Here is a 16,064-nt window from a genome sequence, read left to right as displayed (position 1 = left end):
AGAAAAGGTGGCTTAGGCAGTGGGTTTAGGAGTGACCTAGGAAGGAGATGTATTGTTGTCGGGCAGTGGAGAGGTCGAATTGAAACATAAGAATGAATTCAAGTTGGACATGGTCAGAGAGATATCTGGGATTCCCCCAACACCACTCCACAGCTCAGGCATAGAAGCAGAGGGAGCATACTTTGGAGATAATACAGGGTTGTGGGTTAGTGGTATGAGACTGGTGGAGAGACATGGAAGCAGTAACGTTCAGTTCAGTGGAGAGGATGGTGTGGAGTGTTCGGATTTATGCACCAGGAGAATGGAGTGGGATGGCTGGAGAATATTGGAGGGGGTCAAAAGAATGGGGATCTCTGTGGAGAAAAAGGATAGATATGTGGGGGTGAGCATATGGGAAAGAGAGCAGATGAGGAGTTTGTGGTCTGATAGAGGAATTATTGAGTTATAGTGGAGTTGGGCATCATGATCCTTGCCCTTGAGAAGTTTACAGTCTAGTGGGGGTGACAGACGCAAAAGAAGTTCGTGCAGAAAGAAGGTGGGATTAAAAGAGGACCTGAGTTGACTACTTTGCCAGCTTGGGCAAGTCACCTAACTTCTCTATTCCTCAGTTTCCCCATGTGTGAAGTAGGGATTCAGTATCTAGTCTTCCTCTCATTTCGACTGTGAGCCCAATGAGGGAGAGGGACTGTGTTTGACCTGATTTTTTTTGTATGTACCCTACCACTTCGAAGAGTGCGTTACACGGAATAATCGCTTACCAAGTATCACCTTTATTGTTATTATTATTACTACTACTACTGATAATAATGATGGTATTTGGTAAGCTCTTACTATGTGCCAAGCACTGTTCTAAACACTTGGAAAATTACAAGGTAATCATATTATCCCACGTGGGCTTCACAATCTTAATCCCCATTTTACAGATGATGTAACTGAGGCACAGAGAAGCTAAATGAATTGCCCAACGTCACACAGCTGATAAGTGATGGAGACGGGATGAGAACCCACGACCTTTGACTCCCAAACCCTGTGCTTTTTCCACTAAGCCACGCTGCTTTGTTACTATTACTAAGAGGCAGGAAAGATGGATATGTGGATTAGTGCTGAGACACTAGAAGACACAGGTCTATATGTATGGAAGTGCCACAGGTAGTTGTGAGTGCTCAAGTGTGGAGGTGACACGAAAGTGTTGAGGTGGTAGTTGGGAGCATCTGATCTGAAGAAAAGAAACATGAATCGGGAAAGGCCTCCTGGAGGAGGTGGGGTTTCAGTAGGGCTCTGGAGATGAGTTGAGTGGGGAGGGAGTTCCTGGGAAGGGGCAGAGCATGAACAAGGGGCCGGAGGCAGGAGAAATTAGACCAAGGTGCAGTGGCTTGAGGGTAATGGAGTAGAGAATGGGCAAGCATGAGACAGAGAGCGGGTTGAATTGATCGCCTTGATCCAAGCACTTATATCCTGCCTTGACTTCTGCATCAGACTCCTCGCTGACCTCCCTGCTTCCTTTCTCCTCCCACTCTAGTCCATACTTCACTCTGCTCCCCTGATTATTTTTCTAAAAAAAGTGTCAGTCTCCATCTCCCCACTCTTCAGGAACCTCCAGTGATTGTTCATGTACCTTCGCATCCTCCAGAAACTCCTCACCATTAGCTTCAAAGCACTCAATCAGCTCGCCCCCTCCTACTATATGTTGCTGATATCCTATTACAACCCAGTCCACAGAGTTCACTCTCCCAGTGCCAGCTGTTCACTGTGTGTCAATCTCATCTATTTTGCCGCTGACCCCTTTCCTGCTGATCTAGAACTCCCTCCCCATCCAGATAAGGCTACTCTCCGCACCTTCACATCATATCTTCTCCAAGAGGTCGTCCTCGATTTAGTCTTTTTTTCCCCTTTCCCTTTCCCTTCTGCATCACCTGTGCACTTAGATCTGTACACTTCAAGCACTTGATACGCACCCCACTCTTAGCCCCACAGAACCTATGAACATATCCCCAGTTTATTTATCTTAATGTCTCTCCCCTTCAAGACTGCAAGCTCCCTGTGAGCAGGAGATACATCTACCAGCTCTGTTGCATTGTACTCTCTTAAGTGGTTAGTACAGTGGTCTGCACTCAGTAAATGCTCAGTAAATGCCATTGAATGATTAAAGCCAATGTCCAGAAGTTTCTACTCTATAATAATAATAATCATGGTGTTATTGAAGCAGAACAATGGGCTAACCACTGGTCTAAGTACAAGATAGTTGTATTGTTCCAAGCTCTGTCCCATGTGGCGTTCACAGTATAACAGGTAGGGAAAGAAGGTTATTTTATCCCTATTTGAGAGCTAAGGAAACTGGGTCATAGAAAGATTAAGTGACCTGCCCAAGTTAAGCAGCAGGTCATTGTCAGAATGGGAAATAACACGCTGGTCTCCTGACTCCCAGTGCCATGCTTTTTCTACTTAGCAGAGGTGAGTGTCACAGTGAGAAACAGCGTGACCTAGTGGATAAAGCACAGGTCTGGGAGTCAGAAGGACCTAGGTTCTAATTCTGGCCCCGCCACTTGTCTTCTGTGTGCTCTGTAAAATGGGGATAAAGACTGTCAGCCACATGTGGGACAGGGACTGTGTCCAACCTGATTTGTTTATATCTGTCCCATAGCTTGGAACAGCGCCTGGAACAGTGCTCAGCGCTTAGAACATTGCTTTGCACATAGTAAGTGCTTAAAAATGTCATTATTACTAGTAGCAGTAAGCGCTTAACATATACCCCAATTAATTAGATGCAAGTAAGAATGAGTCATCATCGCAGGTAAATAAGGCGTGTAGAGACGTGTGCAGAATAACGTTTTAAAAAATGATCCAGAGAAGCAGCGTATCTTAGTGGAAGGAATCCGGGTTTGGGAATCAGAGGACGTGGGTTTTAATTCCGGCTCTGCCACTTGTCTCCTGTGCAAGCTACATAACTTCTCTGTGTCTCAGTTACCTCAGTTATAAATTGGGGATTAAGACTGTAGCCCCACGTGGGACAATGTGATTACCTCCTATCTACCCCAGCGCTTAAAATAGTGCTTGGCACATAGTAAGTGCTTAACGAATACCATAATCATTATTCTTATTATTATTGTTATCCAGGTAGGAGAGCAAAATATGGACATGAGAGGGGAGGAGAGAGTCTCCTTATCTTCCCATCCAAATCTTGTCCTTCCCCTGATTTTCCCATCACTGAAGACAGCACCACCATCCTTCCTGTCTTGCAAACCCGTATACTTGGCGTTATCCTTGACTCCTCTCTCATTCAACCCACATATTCAATCTATCATTAAATCCTGTCAGCTGAACCTTCACAACATCGCTAAACTCACCCTTTCCTCTCCATTTAAACTGCTACCAAATTAATCCAAGCACTTATCCTATCTTACCATTATTACTGTATCAGCCTCCTTGCTGACCTCTCTGCCTCCTGTCTTTCCCCCACTCCAGTCCATACTTCATTCTGATGCCTGGAAAAAATGTTCAGTTCATGTTCCCCCACTCCTTAAGAACCTCCAGTGGTTGCTCATCCACTCCCATGCAGAACAGAAACTCCTTACCAGCGTGACTTAGTGGAAAGAGTGTGGGTTTGGGAATCAGAGCACATGGCTCTGCCACTTGTCTGCTGTGTGACCTTGGGAAAGCCATTTAACTTCTCTGTGCCTCATTTGCCTCATCTGCAAAATGGGGATTAAAACTATGAGCCCTCCTCCCTTCCTTGGGACAACCGGATTACCTTGTATCTACCCCAGCGCTTAGAACAGTGCTCATCATATCGTAAGCATAACCAATTCAATAACTATTATTATTGTTATTTAAAACACTTTATCACCTTGCCTTCTCTTCCCTCACCCACTGCTTTCCTACTACAACCCAGCCCATACTCCTGAGCTTAAAACAATGCTTGGCACACAGTAAGCACTGAACAAGTATCATAATTGTGATTATCACACACTTCGCTTCTCTAATGCCCACCTCTCACTGTACTTCAATCCCGTCTATCTCACTGCCAACCTCTTGCCCACGTCCCACTTCTGTCCTGGAATGTCCTTCCTCTTCATAACCGGCAGACAATTACTCTTCCTCGGTTCAAAGCCTTATTGAAGGCGCATCTCCCTCCAAGAGGGCTTCCATAACTAAACCCTTATTTCCTCTTTTTCCACTCCCTTCTGCGTTGCCCTGATTTGCTCCCTTTGTTCACCCCTTCCTCAGCCCTACAGCACCCATGTTCATGTACATAATATATTTATTGATTTTAATGTCTGTCTCCCCTTCTAGACTGTGAGCTCACTGTGGGCAGGAATTGTGTCTACTAACTCTGTTTACCGTATTCTGCCGCATGCTTAGTACAGGTAAGCACTCAATAAATACGTTTGATTGAGACAAGTCAATGAGGAGGCTGATTCAGTAGTTTAGCCAGGATATGATGAGTCCCTTGAACAGGGTGGCGTCCATTTGGCTGGAGAGAAAAGGGGTGTATCTGGTAAACGCCATGGAGGAAAAACTACAGGTTTTAGCCACAGACTGAATTAAGGGCAAAGAATCAAGAATCATGCCAAGGCTGCAGGCTTCTGTGTCAGGGAGGTTGGTTAGTGGAGTTGTTGACAGAGATAGGAAGTCTTCCAAAAACGCTTTTCCAAACAACCTCTCTTCTCCACAACCTCTCTTCTCCCCACTCTACCCTCCCTCCATTCCCCATCCGCTAAGACTAACCTCTCACATCTCCCCCACCCTATTCTCCTTTAAGTCTGTGTCACATATGCCCTAAATCTGTATTTTGCTTATTCATTATGGTGTTTAATAAGCTCTCAATGTGTATCAGGCTCAGTTCTAAGTGCTGGGGCAGATAAAGTTGATCAGGTTGGACTCAGTTCCTGTGCCGCATGGGGATCACAGTTTAAGTAAGAAGAAGACCAGGTATTGAACCCCCACTTTACAGCTGAGGAAGCTGAGGCACAAAGAAGTTAAATGACTTGACCAATCACATACAGCAGTTGCCTGGCAGAGCCAGAATTAGAACCCAGGTTCTGTGGCTTCTAGGACCATGCTCTTTCCACTAGGCCATATTGCTTCAAGGATAGTGCCAAGGCTGCACCCCCTAAGCACTTTGAAATTCCCCCATCTGTCATGTAGAGCCTATTTTGCATATTGGTTGCTTCCCCTACCTGTAATTTATTTCAACGTCTGTCCTCCCCACAAAGACACACACCTGATTGTAAGATATTTGAAGAAGGGAGTCCATCGTACTCTCTTAAGTGCTGTGCATAGCACATAGAACATATGCTATGAGTACAGTGCAATGAATAAAGAGAGCACTCAGTGAACACTATTGATTGATTGATTGATTGAGAGTTAGGTGAAGGAACGGATTTGGGAGGGAACGTGAGAATTTCTGTTTTGAGTTTATTCATTTTCTCGTACTTATTGAGCGCTTACTGTGTGCAGAGCACTGTACAAAGCGCTTGGGAAGTACAAATCAGCAACATATAGAGACAGTCCCTGCCCAACAACGGGTCCACAGTCTAGAAGTTGGAGACAGATAACAAAACAAAACAAGACAGGTTTCAATACCATCAGAATAAATAAAATTAAAGCTATGTGCACATCATTAATAAAAGAAATATAGTAAGTATGTGCAAATAAAATAGAGTAATAAATATGTACAAATATGTACAAGCGCTGTGGGTAGGGGAATGGGATAGGGCAGAGGGAGGGAGGGGTGCGATGGTGAGGGGAGGAGGAGGAGGAGAGGAGAAAGCAGGGGCTCAGTCTGGGAAGGCCTCCTGGAGGAGGCGAGCTCTCAGTAGGGCTCTGAAGGGAGAAGAGGGCTAGTTTGGCGGATGTGTGGAGGGAGGGCATTCCAGTCCAGAGGAAGGGTGTGGGCCACGGGTGGACGGCGGGACCGGCGAGAATCAGGCACAGTGAGGAGGCTAGTGGCAGAGGAGTGGAGGGTTCAGGCTGGGCTGTAGAAGGAAAGAAGGGAGGCGAGGTAGGAGGGATCGTGGTGGTGGAGAGCTTTGAAGCCAGGAGTGAGGAGTTTATGCTTGATTCGAAGGTTGACAGGCAACCATTGGATAGTTTTGAGGAGGGGAGTGACATGCCAGGAGCGTTTCTGTAGAAAGATAATCCGGGCAGCAGAGTGAAGTACAAACTGAAGCGGGGAGAGATTTGAAGATGGGAGATCAGAAAGGAGGCTGATGCAATAATCCATTCGGGTTAGGGTGAGGGATTGAACCAGCAAGGTAGTGGTTTGGATGGAGAAGAAAGGGCGGATCTTGGCGATGTTGTGGAGTTGAGACCGGCAGGTTTTAGTGACGGACTGGATGTGTGGGGTGAATGAGAGAGTGGAGTCAAGGAAGACACCAAGGTTGCGGGCTTGTGAGACGGGAAGGATGGTAGAGCCGTCTAGAGTGACAGGAAATTCAGGGAGAGGAGAGGGTTTGGGAGGGAAGGTGAGGAGCTCAGTCTTGGACATGTTGAGTTTTAGATGGCAGGCAGGCATCCAGATGGAGATGTCCTGAAGGCAGGAGGAGGTACGATCCTGGAGGGAGGGAGAGAGAACAGGGGCAGAGATGTAGATTTGGGTGTCATCAGCGTAGAGATGATAGCTGAAGCCGTGGGATCGAATGAGTTCCCCAAGGGAGTGAGTATAGATAGAGAACCGAAGGGGACCAAGAACTGAGCCTCGAGCAGCCCCTACAGTAAGGGGATGGGAGGCGGAGAAGGAGTCCGTGAAGAAGACTGAGAATGAATGGCCAGAGAGATAAAAGGGAGAACCAGGAGAGGACAGAGTCTGTGAAGCCAAAGTTGGATAGCGTGTTGAGGAGAAGGGAGTGGTCCACAGTGTCGAAGGCAGCTGAGAGGTCGAGGAGGATTAGGATGGAGTACTAGGATAGAAGATACTTTACTGTCTGCAATCTGCTCACTGATAGATACCTTGGCAATTCTTAATTCTGGAACTTTTCAATAAATATCTCTCTAATCATAATTAAGCGTATTCTGCTTTTGGAGCTACTTCACCATTTTTTGTATTTTCGGTATGTTTTTGCCTACTCTACCCAACCAGTTACTAGAAGATCATAAGTACCTACCTTAAAGAGAGAACGGTGAAAACAAAGCCTGGGCAAAGTAACTAGCTAGTGATGATCCATGATGCATCTATCATATTTTTTGTACTTTTAGGTTGATTTCATTTTCAATAACAGGACCAATGCTGCATGTTTTTGCTACAGAAAGACCTGTTGCTTGGGTGAACTTAAATTTTGTTTGGGAAAGTAGAATGCGACTGGGTTAATATCGAACCAGGATAAGCTTTCTCTCTTTTATTACTTAGGTAGAAAATCTAGATTTTTTACTTTTCCTGAAGATAATTAAAGATGCTTATGGAAATGAATGTGATGGCGAAAATCTTGAAATCCTCTGCCCAGTCCAAGGACAAGCCTGCATAGCTAAGTTTGAAGATGGAATTTTGTACCGAGCAGAAATCGTTGGTAAACACATTATTTGAAGCTATACCAAAATATCAGATGCTACAGATGAATTTTGGTCATACGGATCACGAATTAGAAGAGTCAGTTGTTTAAATAGTCTTTCAAATATCATGTCTACTTGACCATGTAGATTCTGTCAAATTCTCTTTGCCAAGTATTTTTAAATGGTCATATCAAATATCAAATTCTAGTTCGTGTATGATAACCTTGGAGTTTTAAATTCATTTTTCCTGAACCAGTGAAACTATCTTGTGGTTGCCCCACTTCAGCCAGTTGCTTGATTTATTTAGAGCTTGATATTGCACTCCATTTGCAAGTCTCCTGAAATCATTAATTTTCTTAATTCCATTCTCTCCTTCTGAGTATAAATTTGGGTAGTGTTCTGCCCAGGAAGCATAATTCACTGAACTCTTTCAGTTCTAGTTGTAAACAGTTTTATGCTTGTCTCCCCCATTAGAGTGTAAGATCCTTGAGGGAGGCATCACTGAATTATTCTGTACTTTCCAAGCATCTAGTATTGTAGAGTACACCAGGTAGGTGCTCAGTAAATCCTGCTGCTACTAATATTACTGCCACGACTACTACCACCAGTACTATTACTACCATTACTACTGTCAGTACTACTATTACTGTTAACTACTGCTGCTGCTGCTCTGCAGTGCTGCTAAAAATGTTTTGTGGGCTACAGTGCTCATCTATTCCTGGCCTTTGAGCGGCGTCGGGCGCCTTATAATAAATTTACTCTAGGTTTGCTGGCTTCAGGAGGATTTCCACTCTACAATATTTGTCTCTACATATCTGTATATATCTATCTATTTATTTTTTTATGTATTTCTTATCTATCTATTTATTCATTTATATTAAGTTCTCCTTGTCTAGACGGTGAAGTCATTGTGGGCAGGACTGTGCCTGTTCTTATATTATATTCTCCCAAGCGCTTAGTACGGTGCTTTGCACCCAGTAAGCGCTCAATAAGTTTAATTATATGAATGAATGAATTTGTTCCCCTTTAGCCTTGGCTCTAAATTCTAAGCTCCAAGGTTCAGTTTGTGATTTCTGAAGGCTTGCCAGGACATCAAGAAGTGGAAGTTATGAATGTTGACGTTGGCCGGACTGCAAGGATAGCACTTAAGGACATACGTCAAGTAAAGGATGAGATTTTTAATTTCCCAAAAAAGGTGAATTTTGTATTAACTTTGAATGTATTTTCGCTAAAACAAACACCATTGGTTGGAGATTGTTTTTAAACATCCATTTGCTCCTACAATAATTTCAGTTGACCAGGGATTCACTGACCAATGAAGTTAGATCAGCCCTTGGGCCGGCAGGAGTATTTAGGCCCAAGATTTCTCTTTATTTCACTGTCTAAGAGGACCATGCCCTCAAAAGAAGGCCGCTAAAGCTCCTTAGGCTGCCATACGAGCAGGAGTGACCCATGTCTCCTCTCATTTAAATGGCTGCATATACCAAATGGTGTGATCTTCTCTATTGTCCACACAAATTTGAGGAGGGCTACCCCAGTGATCCTGCTATGCAGCAGAGTTGGAAACTCCAGACGTGGAACACTTTGTTTCCTCTGTAGCTTCAATCCCGGACTGAGTAGGGTCACCTGAGGGGAGATCCTTTAGCTCTTTGCTCACTTGATGCTTCTGGCTCCAATCCTTTCTCCCCACTTGTATACTCTTAGCTTGTGAGCACCCTCCCCTTATGCTCCCACAAGGGAAAGGTACCATATCTAATTCCCACCTGTGTATTCTCTCCCAGGGCTTAGTGCAATGGTCTGCACACACTAAATGCTTAAGAAATACTGTTGTTACTAGTGCGACATGAACAATCCCAAGTAGTTGGCACAAGTCCCCTTTGCACTAAAACATACAAAAAAACTCTCCCAAGGAATAAAAATGGTTATTTTTGTCATCATTTTAAGAGAGCTAGTTTTATTCTGAAGTGTAGAGCATGCCTTGGTGGATCGAACTTTCAAATTAAAAAACTTAAAGAAAAAGGCCTGAATGGTAAATGATTACCTCAGGCAGTAATAGTAAATTTGTTTCACTTCCCCAGTCTCATTTCAAGACTCCGTGTGTCTTAAAGGACAATGGTGCATACAACATACATCCGGTTAGACTATTTAAACATTCACTCTTGTAATAAATTCTTGTTACATGTCCTTAAATATTCATTCAATCGTATTTATTGAGGACTTACTGTGTGCAGAGCACTGTACTAAGCGCTTGGGAAGTACAAATCGGCAATATGAAAATGATCACAATTTTGTTTCCTGGGCTCTAAACCGGGCAAGCTTTTAAAGAGTAAAGGTTTGAATGAGTTTTGTTTCTTTGAGATTTCACTTCTGTTTCATTACAATCACAAAGGAAATGGCTCCTCTGAAGGTTTTATGATGTAACAATATCAGTTTCCTTCGAAATGCAGGCAATTAAATGCAAACTGGCCAATATTGAACCTTCTACCGGTACAGGATACTGGAGTGTAGAAGCCGAAGAAAAATTTGTGGAAATGGGTGACGGCCAATTTTTGATTTGTTCAGTTAACAGTAAGTTTTTTCTGTGTTCATTTTCTCTCCGAATCTCTGCGTGTCTGTGTCTCTGTGTCCTTCGTTCCCTCAGTCCCATTCCCTTGGGATCCAGGGGAGGGGAATGGGATCCTGGGCAATAGGAAGAAGTGGGAAAGTGGGTTTTTGGCCCCCATCAGTCTCATTCCGGAGGCAAAACGGCTATGATGGGGCCAAGGCCTTGGGTTAGCTAATGCATGGCTTGTAGCACCACTTGGGAACTATGCAAGCAAGTGACCTAAATGGATTTCCCTGGGCCCTTGGCTTTTTCCCTATAGAGAAGATTCAGTGTTGAATATGACTTTGTAATGTTCAAGTTCCATAAACCCTGTATCAGGAAGCAATGCAGGTGTCTTCATAAACACTTCCTTTCTCTTCCCATTTCAGTAGTTGGGGTTTTAGAATTCTTCTGCAGCTCTATAGGGGATGCAAATCAGCAGTACATTTCAGATTTGCGTTCCTGTGGTTTATTGTGTCTAGACTGCCACAGGCATCTTTGCATATTCACAAGCATGGATGTAACACATTTTCATGCATTACTCCTCTGTGTCATGAATTACAAAATTGGGATGCAACTCGGAGACAAGATGTGCACCTGGTAAAACCCTAGAATATGGGATAAAAAGTGGTTTAAACTGAACACTAGAGGTCATGTACATTGCAAAATTAATCTGCATGCCTGTAAACTGAAAAATTCCCAGGCATGCTTACTGTTTGGATGTCAGTTTTGAGTTGCTGTCCCCATTGTGCTCCTCATCATCCAGCGTACCCCACGTGTCCCAAAAAGGTCATTCGTATTCTACATTAATATTTTAGGGCTGTCTTGTGAAGCGACCACCATTTGGATGCAGCCCAAAACTAGGAATGATTTCTCAAGTTAGTCTGCTTTCCCATGTTTCAATACCGAGATTATCACTTGCTTTCACCTCTACCCCCGTTGCCAGCTCCCTCGCATAAAGTGAGTACATGAAGCCTTCATTTTTCTAACCTGTTGCCCCCAAGTTTCTTTCTTTCTGGTTATCATTCATTCATTCATTCATTCGGATTTATTGAGTGCTTACTGCGTGCACAGCACTGTACTAAGTACTTGGAAAGTACAATGCAGTAATAAAGAGAGACAATCCCTGCCCACAATGGGCTTACAGTCTAGAGGGGTCTACAGTCTAGATGTTATGACACCAGTCAGTTGAGATCCTCTTCAAGGCTTGAGTGGAGACATGGAGTCCCCCAAATTCTCTAAATTTCATACTCTAGATCCTGCCCAAGGACAACAGGCCTCTCTTCTTCTGCGAGGCTCCTGGTTTCCTAACAGTGGCAAATTCCTCAAAGAGCTTCCCTCCAGAAACTCACACTCTTAGTCAAACACCCATCCCAGTGGCATGCAGATTGAGAACCCTGTCTAGCTTCTCTAGATCTTCCAGAGCAATATCGCTCTTCTACCCTTATAAATAATGGTGTGCAACTCTGACACTTTGCTGGGCTCTCTGTAGTCAAAGTCTTCTTACCTCTTCAAAAGCTATTATAACCCAACTTGAAATCTGATTTTGGCAAACCTAAACCCTGGACTTTTTCTGAGACCTACTGTGCATTGGCTTTCCGAGCAGTGCATCATTTGGCCTTATGTGTCTTTTTTAATGTTTTTCTCCAATATTGCCCCCTCTCCCTGCCCACTTAGGGCAGTGCTGTGTGCATACAGTAAGTGCCATTGTTGAGGATGATGAGAGGAATTAGGTTAAATGGAATCACTTAAGGCTAGTTTCAAATTATTCCTAAGGTGGTCATGGAATTTGTCTCTTAAATTTTACTATTTCCCATTTTCTGGGCGTGTGTATATGGAGTGCATTTTATATACACAAGGCAAAAAGGAAAAGAGATGCAACAATTTTTGTGAGAGTGTTTGGTCCCTGACTATTTTACTACCAGTTTCAAAACATACACCTATTGTGCTATTTTTTTGCAGGAATTTTGGAAGATAATGTGCTGTTAGTTGAGCTTTTTCCTTCACCCCATGTTCCTGGATTGATGACGAAGAGTGTTAATAGTGAGCTGGTTAAAGGAGGCCTAGCACGTTATGACCTGGGGCAAGTATAAGGCTTATATCTTGGCCTTAAGGATATTTAGCCCAGATGTTTTTATTAAAGCATTAAACTAGTATACTTTCCTTTAGTATCATTGAAACCGTTGAGTTTGTTCATTCATTCTGAAGGTGTGCGAAATATTGTTGTGTGTGTATGTGTGTGCCTTTTCCCACAGTGTTTTCTTTACTCTTATTGTCTCTTCCTGTCTCCCTCTTACTTTCCCCATCATTACCATCAGTCTCTGTCTCTGTCCCCTCACCGAATTGGGTGTGGGTCCTCTCTACCAAATTTCTCATACACATTTTTTCTCTGAATCCCCTTCCTCCCATCTGTTCCCTGGCCTTGCAATTCTTTTTCCTTTACCCACTTCCTCCCTTTTAGTCACTGTCACGCTGATCCTCTTCTCCCCTCGCTCATTTCCTCCCATTCTAACTCTCCAGCATTTTCTGCCTTCCTCTTTTGCATCTGGGGAGGGGTTGGGGGGGGGCGTGCATGCGTGCGCACCATTTCCACTATCAATCAGTCACTCGATGGCATTTACTGAATGCTGGCTGGGTGCAGATGATATACTATGCCAAGTACTTGTGAGAGTACAATACAACAGAGTTGGTAGACCTGATCCCTGCCCATAAGGAGCTTACACCATGTTTGGAAAAGGGGGGTGCAGTAGCACCCTTCTCTCCTGCCCTTCACCGACCAAAAGGGCAGAGTCAGGAACTGTGGTAAAAGTAAATTATAAAAAATAAAACGTGGTGAGAGGCTAAACCCTCTCACTAACAATAGTACCTGCTCTGAAAGTTTGTACATGGCTAAGGGAAAAACGGTTGCAAGGCTCCCTGACAAGCATCTGCACCTACCTTCTCGGTAGCCTCAGATGCTGGTGGGAAAGGTAATAGCCACTCACTGCTTTATTTTTGTTTGGCTAGAGTCATTTGTACTCTTCTTCCGGTGATTTATTAGCTCCTATTTACTCTGACCTCAGCCCAGGCCAGATTAAAGGCCTTCACCTTTAAAAATGGGTCCAGGATTTCAGGGCTGGCTTAAGCTAGAGAAGAGAAAGGCAGGTGCAACTTCCACTACTTAACTATGCTCGTGGTAGAGGTAGCAGCAGTAGTGGTGGGTCCCGTCAGCTCACCCCCATCCAAGCCCTCCCCACCCCTTGCGCCGTTCCCTCCCCCAGCACACACAAACACCCCACCAACCTTGGCCAGGTGCAGCCAGTGGAATCCCTGCTCCTTTATGGGAAAGCTTCCCCTCATCCTTGACCAGATCCTGACTCAGTCACTGCTCTTCCTTGTCCACACTGAAACCCGGCTCTCCCCAGGTGACACTGTCTCCATACTGCTCTTTCTAGAGGGGGCCTCATCTCCCACAACCAAAGACTGGGACAGGGGGGAGGAGTGGGCCTCCTTCTCATTCCCCAAGGCCGCCTTTGCACAACTCCACCACCCCCATCCCTCTCTTTCTCGTCCTCTGAAGCCCATATCATCCACATCAGCCACCCACTCCAGTTACTAGTCATGGTCATCTACCACCCACCAGGTCCCATCTCCAACTTTCTGAACCACTTTGATCCCTTTCTCACATTCTTTCTCTCCTTCTCCATTCCTACATTGATCTTGTGGGACTTCAATGGCCATGTTCATGTTAACCCTTCCGATGCCCAGTTTCTATCACTCCTCAACTCCACTGACCTCCTGCTCCACCCCACCTCACCGACTCACCAACTTGGACGCACACTCGATTTCATCATCAATACAATCTCCACCCTCACCACAAACTCATCACCCATCTTCTCTTCCACACACTCCCTCTCCACAAATCTGCCCCGTTTCTTCACAGAGACCTCTGGTCTGTTGGCCCCGTCCAGTTTACTCAAGTCCACCTGCCCCATTTAGTCTCCATACACAAACTACCTTCACATAATGTCCAGATTGACGCCTTCAACACCATCCTCTCTACTAAACTCAACTCATTCACTCCACTCCCTTATTCCTTCACCAATCTCGTACCGCTAACGCACAGCGCTTGTTCACCTCCACAGTCTGCTTTCTTCTGTCCTGTACACGAGCTGCAGCATGCTGCTGGCAGAAATCCAGATACCCGGCTGACCATGTCCACCTCAGAGTCATCCTCGCCAGCTTTAACTCTGCCCACTCCTCTGCCTGACAGCATTTTTTCTCCATCCTTATTGACTCCCATGCCCATTGCCCTCGCTGGGTCTTTCAAACATTTATCTTCCTCCTCTAGCTCTCTGCCTTCCTCCTTCCCCCCAGCTCCCCACCTTTACAATCAATCAATCAATCATATTTATTGAGCGCTTACTGTGTGCAGAGCACTGTACTAAGCGCTTGGGAAGTACAAGTTGGCAACATATAGAGACAGTCCCTACCCAACAGTGGGCTCACAGTCTAAAAGGGGGAGACAGAGAAAAAACCAAACATACTAACAAAATAAAATAAATAGAATAGATATGTACAGGTAAAATAAATAGAGTGATAAATATGTACAAACATATACATATATACAGGTGCCGTGGGGAAGGGAAGGAGGTAAGATGAGGGGGATGGAGAGGGGGACGAGGGGGAGAGGAAGGAAGGGGCTCAGTCTGGGAAGGCTTCCTGGAGGAGGTGAGCTCTCAGTAGACCCTTGAAGGGAGGAAGAGAGCTAGCTTGGTGGATGGGCAAAGGGAGGGCATTCCAGGCCCGGGGGATGACATGGGCCGGGGGTCGACGGCGGGACTACCATCTGTTGCCCGTAATAACCTGACCAAGTTCTTTATTGAAGAAAATTGAAACCAGCAGACATGACTTCCATGGAATCTCCACTGCTCTTCTCCAGTCCTAGCCCTCCTCCTGCCCCTTCTTCAACTCTCCCATCTTACCCAGCAATATCTCAAGTGGAGATCTCCTGGCTCCTCTTAAATTCTACCCCCTCCACCTGCGCCTCCAACCCCATAATTTAGCGATTTAGCAAAGCCTTTGGCCCCCTCCCTGGCCACCACGTTCAACTGTATCCTCTCCAGTGGTGTCTTCCTCACTGCCTTCCAACATGCTTATGTATCCCCTATTCTGAAAAAACTGTCTCTCGTGTGTCACGGATCATCTGGTGCTGTTTTCCCTTTTGGCTCTATTTTTGTAGCTCCTTATGAATCTTTGGCTTGAAGATAGCCACTACTTCCTTGATGCGGCATACCATGCAGGTCTAAGCTTTGCAACAGACTCCCAATGTTCAGCTCGGGTTGCAGCATTGATTGAGGCTGTTTTGAACTGCGCATTTAGAATACATCTCTTCTGCCTTCCCTGCACTCGATTTCCCCAATTTTCAGCTCTCCAAACAGCAGTTTTTTGGGGGTACCCTGCTGTCACCCTTCGCTTGGGGAAGGGTTCAGGGATCAGCGCGGTGGAGAGTGAAAGACCAGGGTCAGAAAGCTGAGTTTAATACAAAATATATTTCGTGTAGCGAATTGAACTTCCTTTCCGGGAAGGATAAAATTATGAGATCCTTATGAATCTTTGCCTCGAAGAGAGGCACTCCTTTCTTGATGTAGCATGCCAGACTCCAGGGTTCCCGAGCTCTGGGGATTTGGGGACTCTGAGGCTTTGAGGCTGCTGAGCATAATGGGCTCTGGGCCTTTGGGCTCCTGTTGCTTTCGGGCTCTCAATTCTGTGGATCTGGGGCTCCTGGGGTTACGAGGCTCTTGGGTTCTGGGGCGCTGGGAATGCTAGGGTCTCATGCTCCTGAGGACAGGGGTATCTGGAGCCTAGGGGCTCCTGGGTCTCTGGGGCCTTGCGACACCTGGGGTGCTGGTGATATCTGGACCCTGGGGCTCCTGGGCCCCGGGGCCTCTGGAGCCTGTGGTCACTTGGTGCTCTGGGTCTCCTTAAGCACTGGTGCTCTGGGACTTCGGGGTTC

General features: G+C 45.3%; 1 protein-coding gene across 1 annotated transcript in view; it reads left to right on the top strand.

Moving 5' to 3' along the window:
• LOC119948143 (RING finger protein 17-like) overlaps positions 1–12,243 on the top strand; it is a 37,940-nt gene extending 25,697 nt beyond the window's left edge. Inside the window, exons 5-8 of the mRNA XM_038770058.1 lie at positions 7,346–7,502; positions 8,565–8,680; positions 9,933–10,053; positions 12,032–12,243. Coding sequence (XP_038625986.1) covers positions 7,346–7,502; positions 8,565–8,680; positions 9,933–10,053; positions 12,032–12,162 — 525 coding nt within the window. The 3' untranslated portion in view covers positions 12,163–12,243. The remainder of the gene's footprint in view (positions 1–7,345; positions 7,503–8,564; positions 8,681–9,932; positions 10,054–12,031) is intronic.
• The last annotated feature ends 3,821 nt before the right edge of the window (positions 12,244–16,064 follow it).

Source organism: Tachyglossus aculeatus, chromosome X4 (genome assembly GCF_015852505.1).
Source record: "Tachyglossus aculeatus isolate mTacAcu1 chromosome X4, mTacAcu1.pri, whole genome shotgun sequence".
In the NCBI taxonomy this organism is placed as follows: Eukaryota; Metazoa; Chordata; class Mammalia; order Monotremata; family Tachyglossidae; genus Tachyglossus; species Tachyglossus aculeatus.
This window is presented reverse-complemented; position numbering and strand designations above follow the sequence as displayed.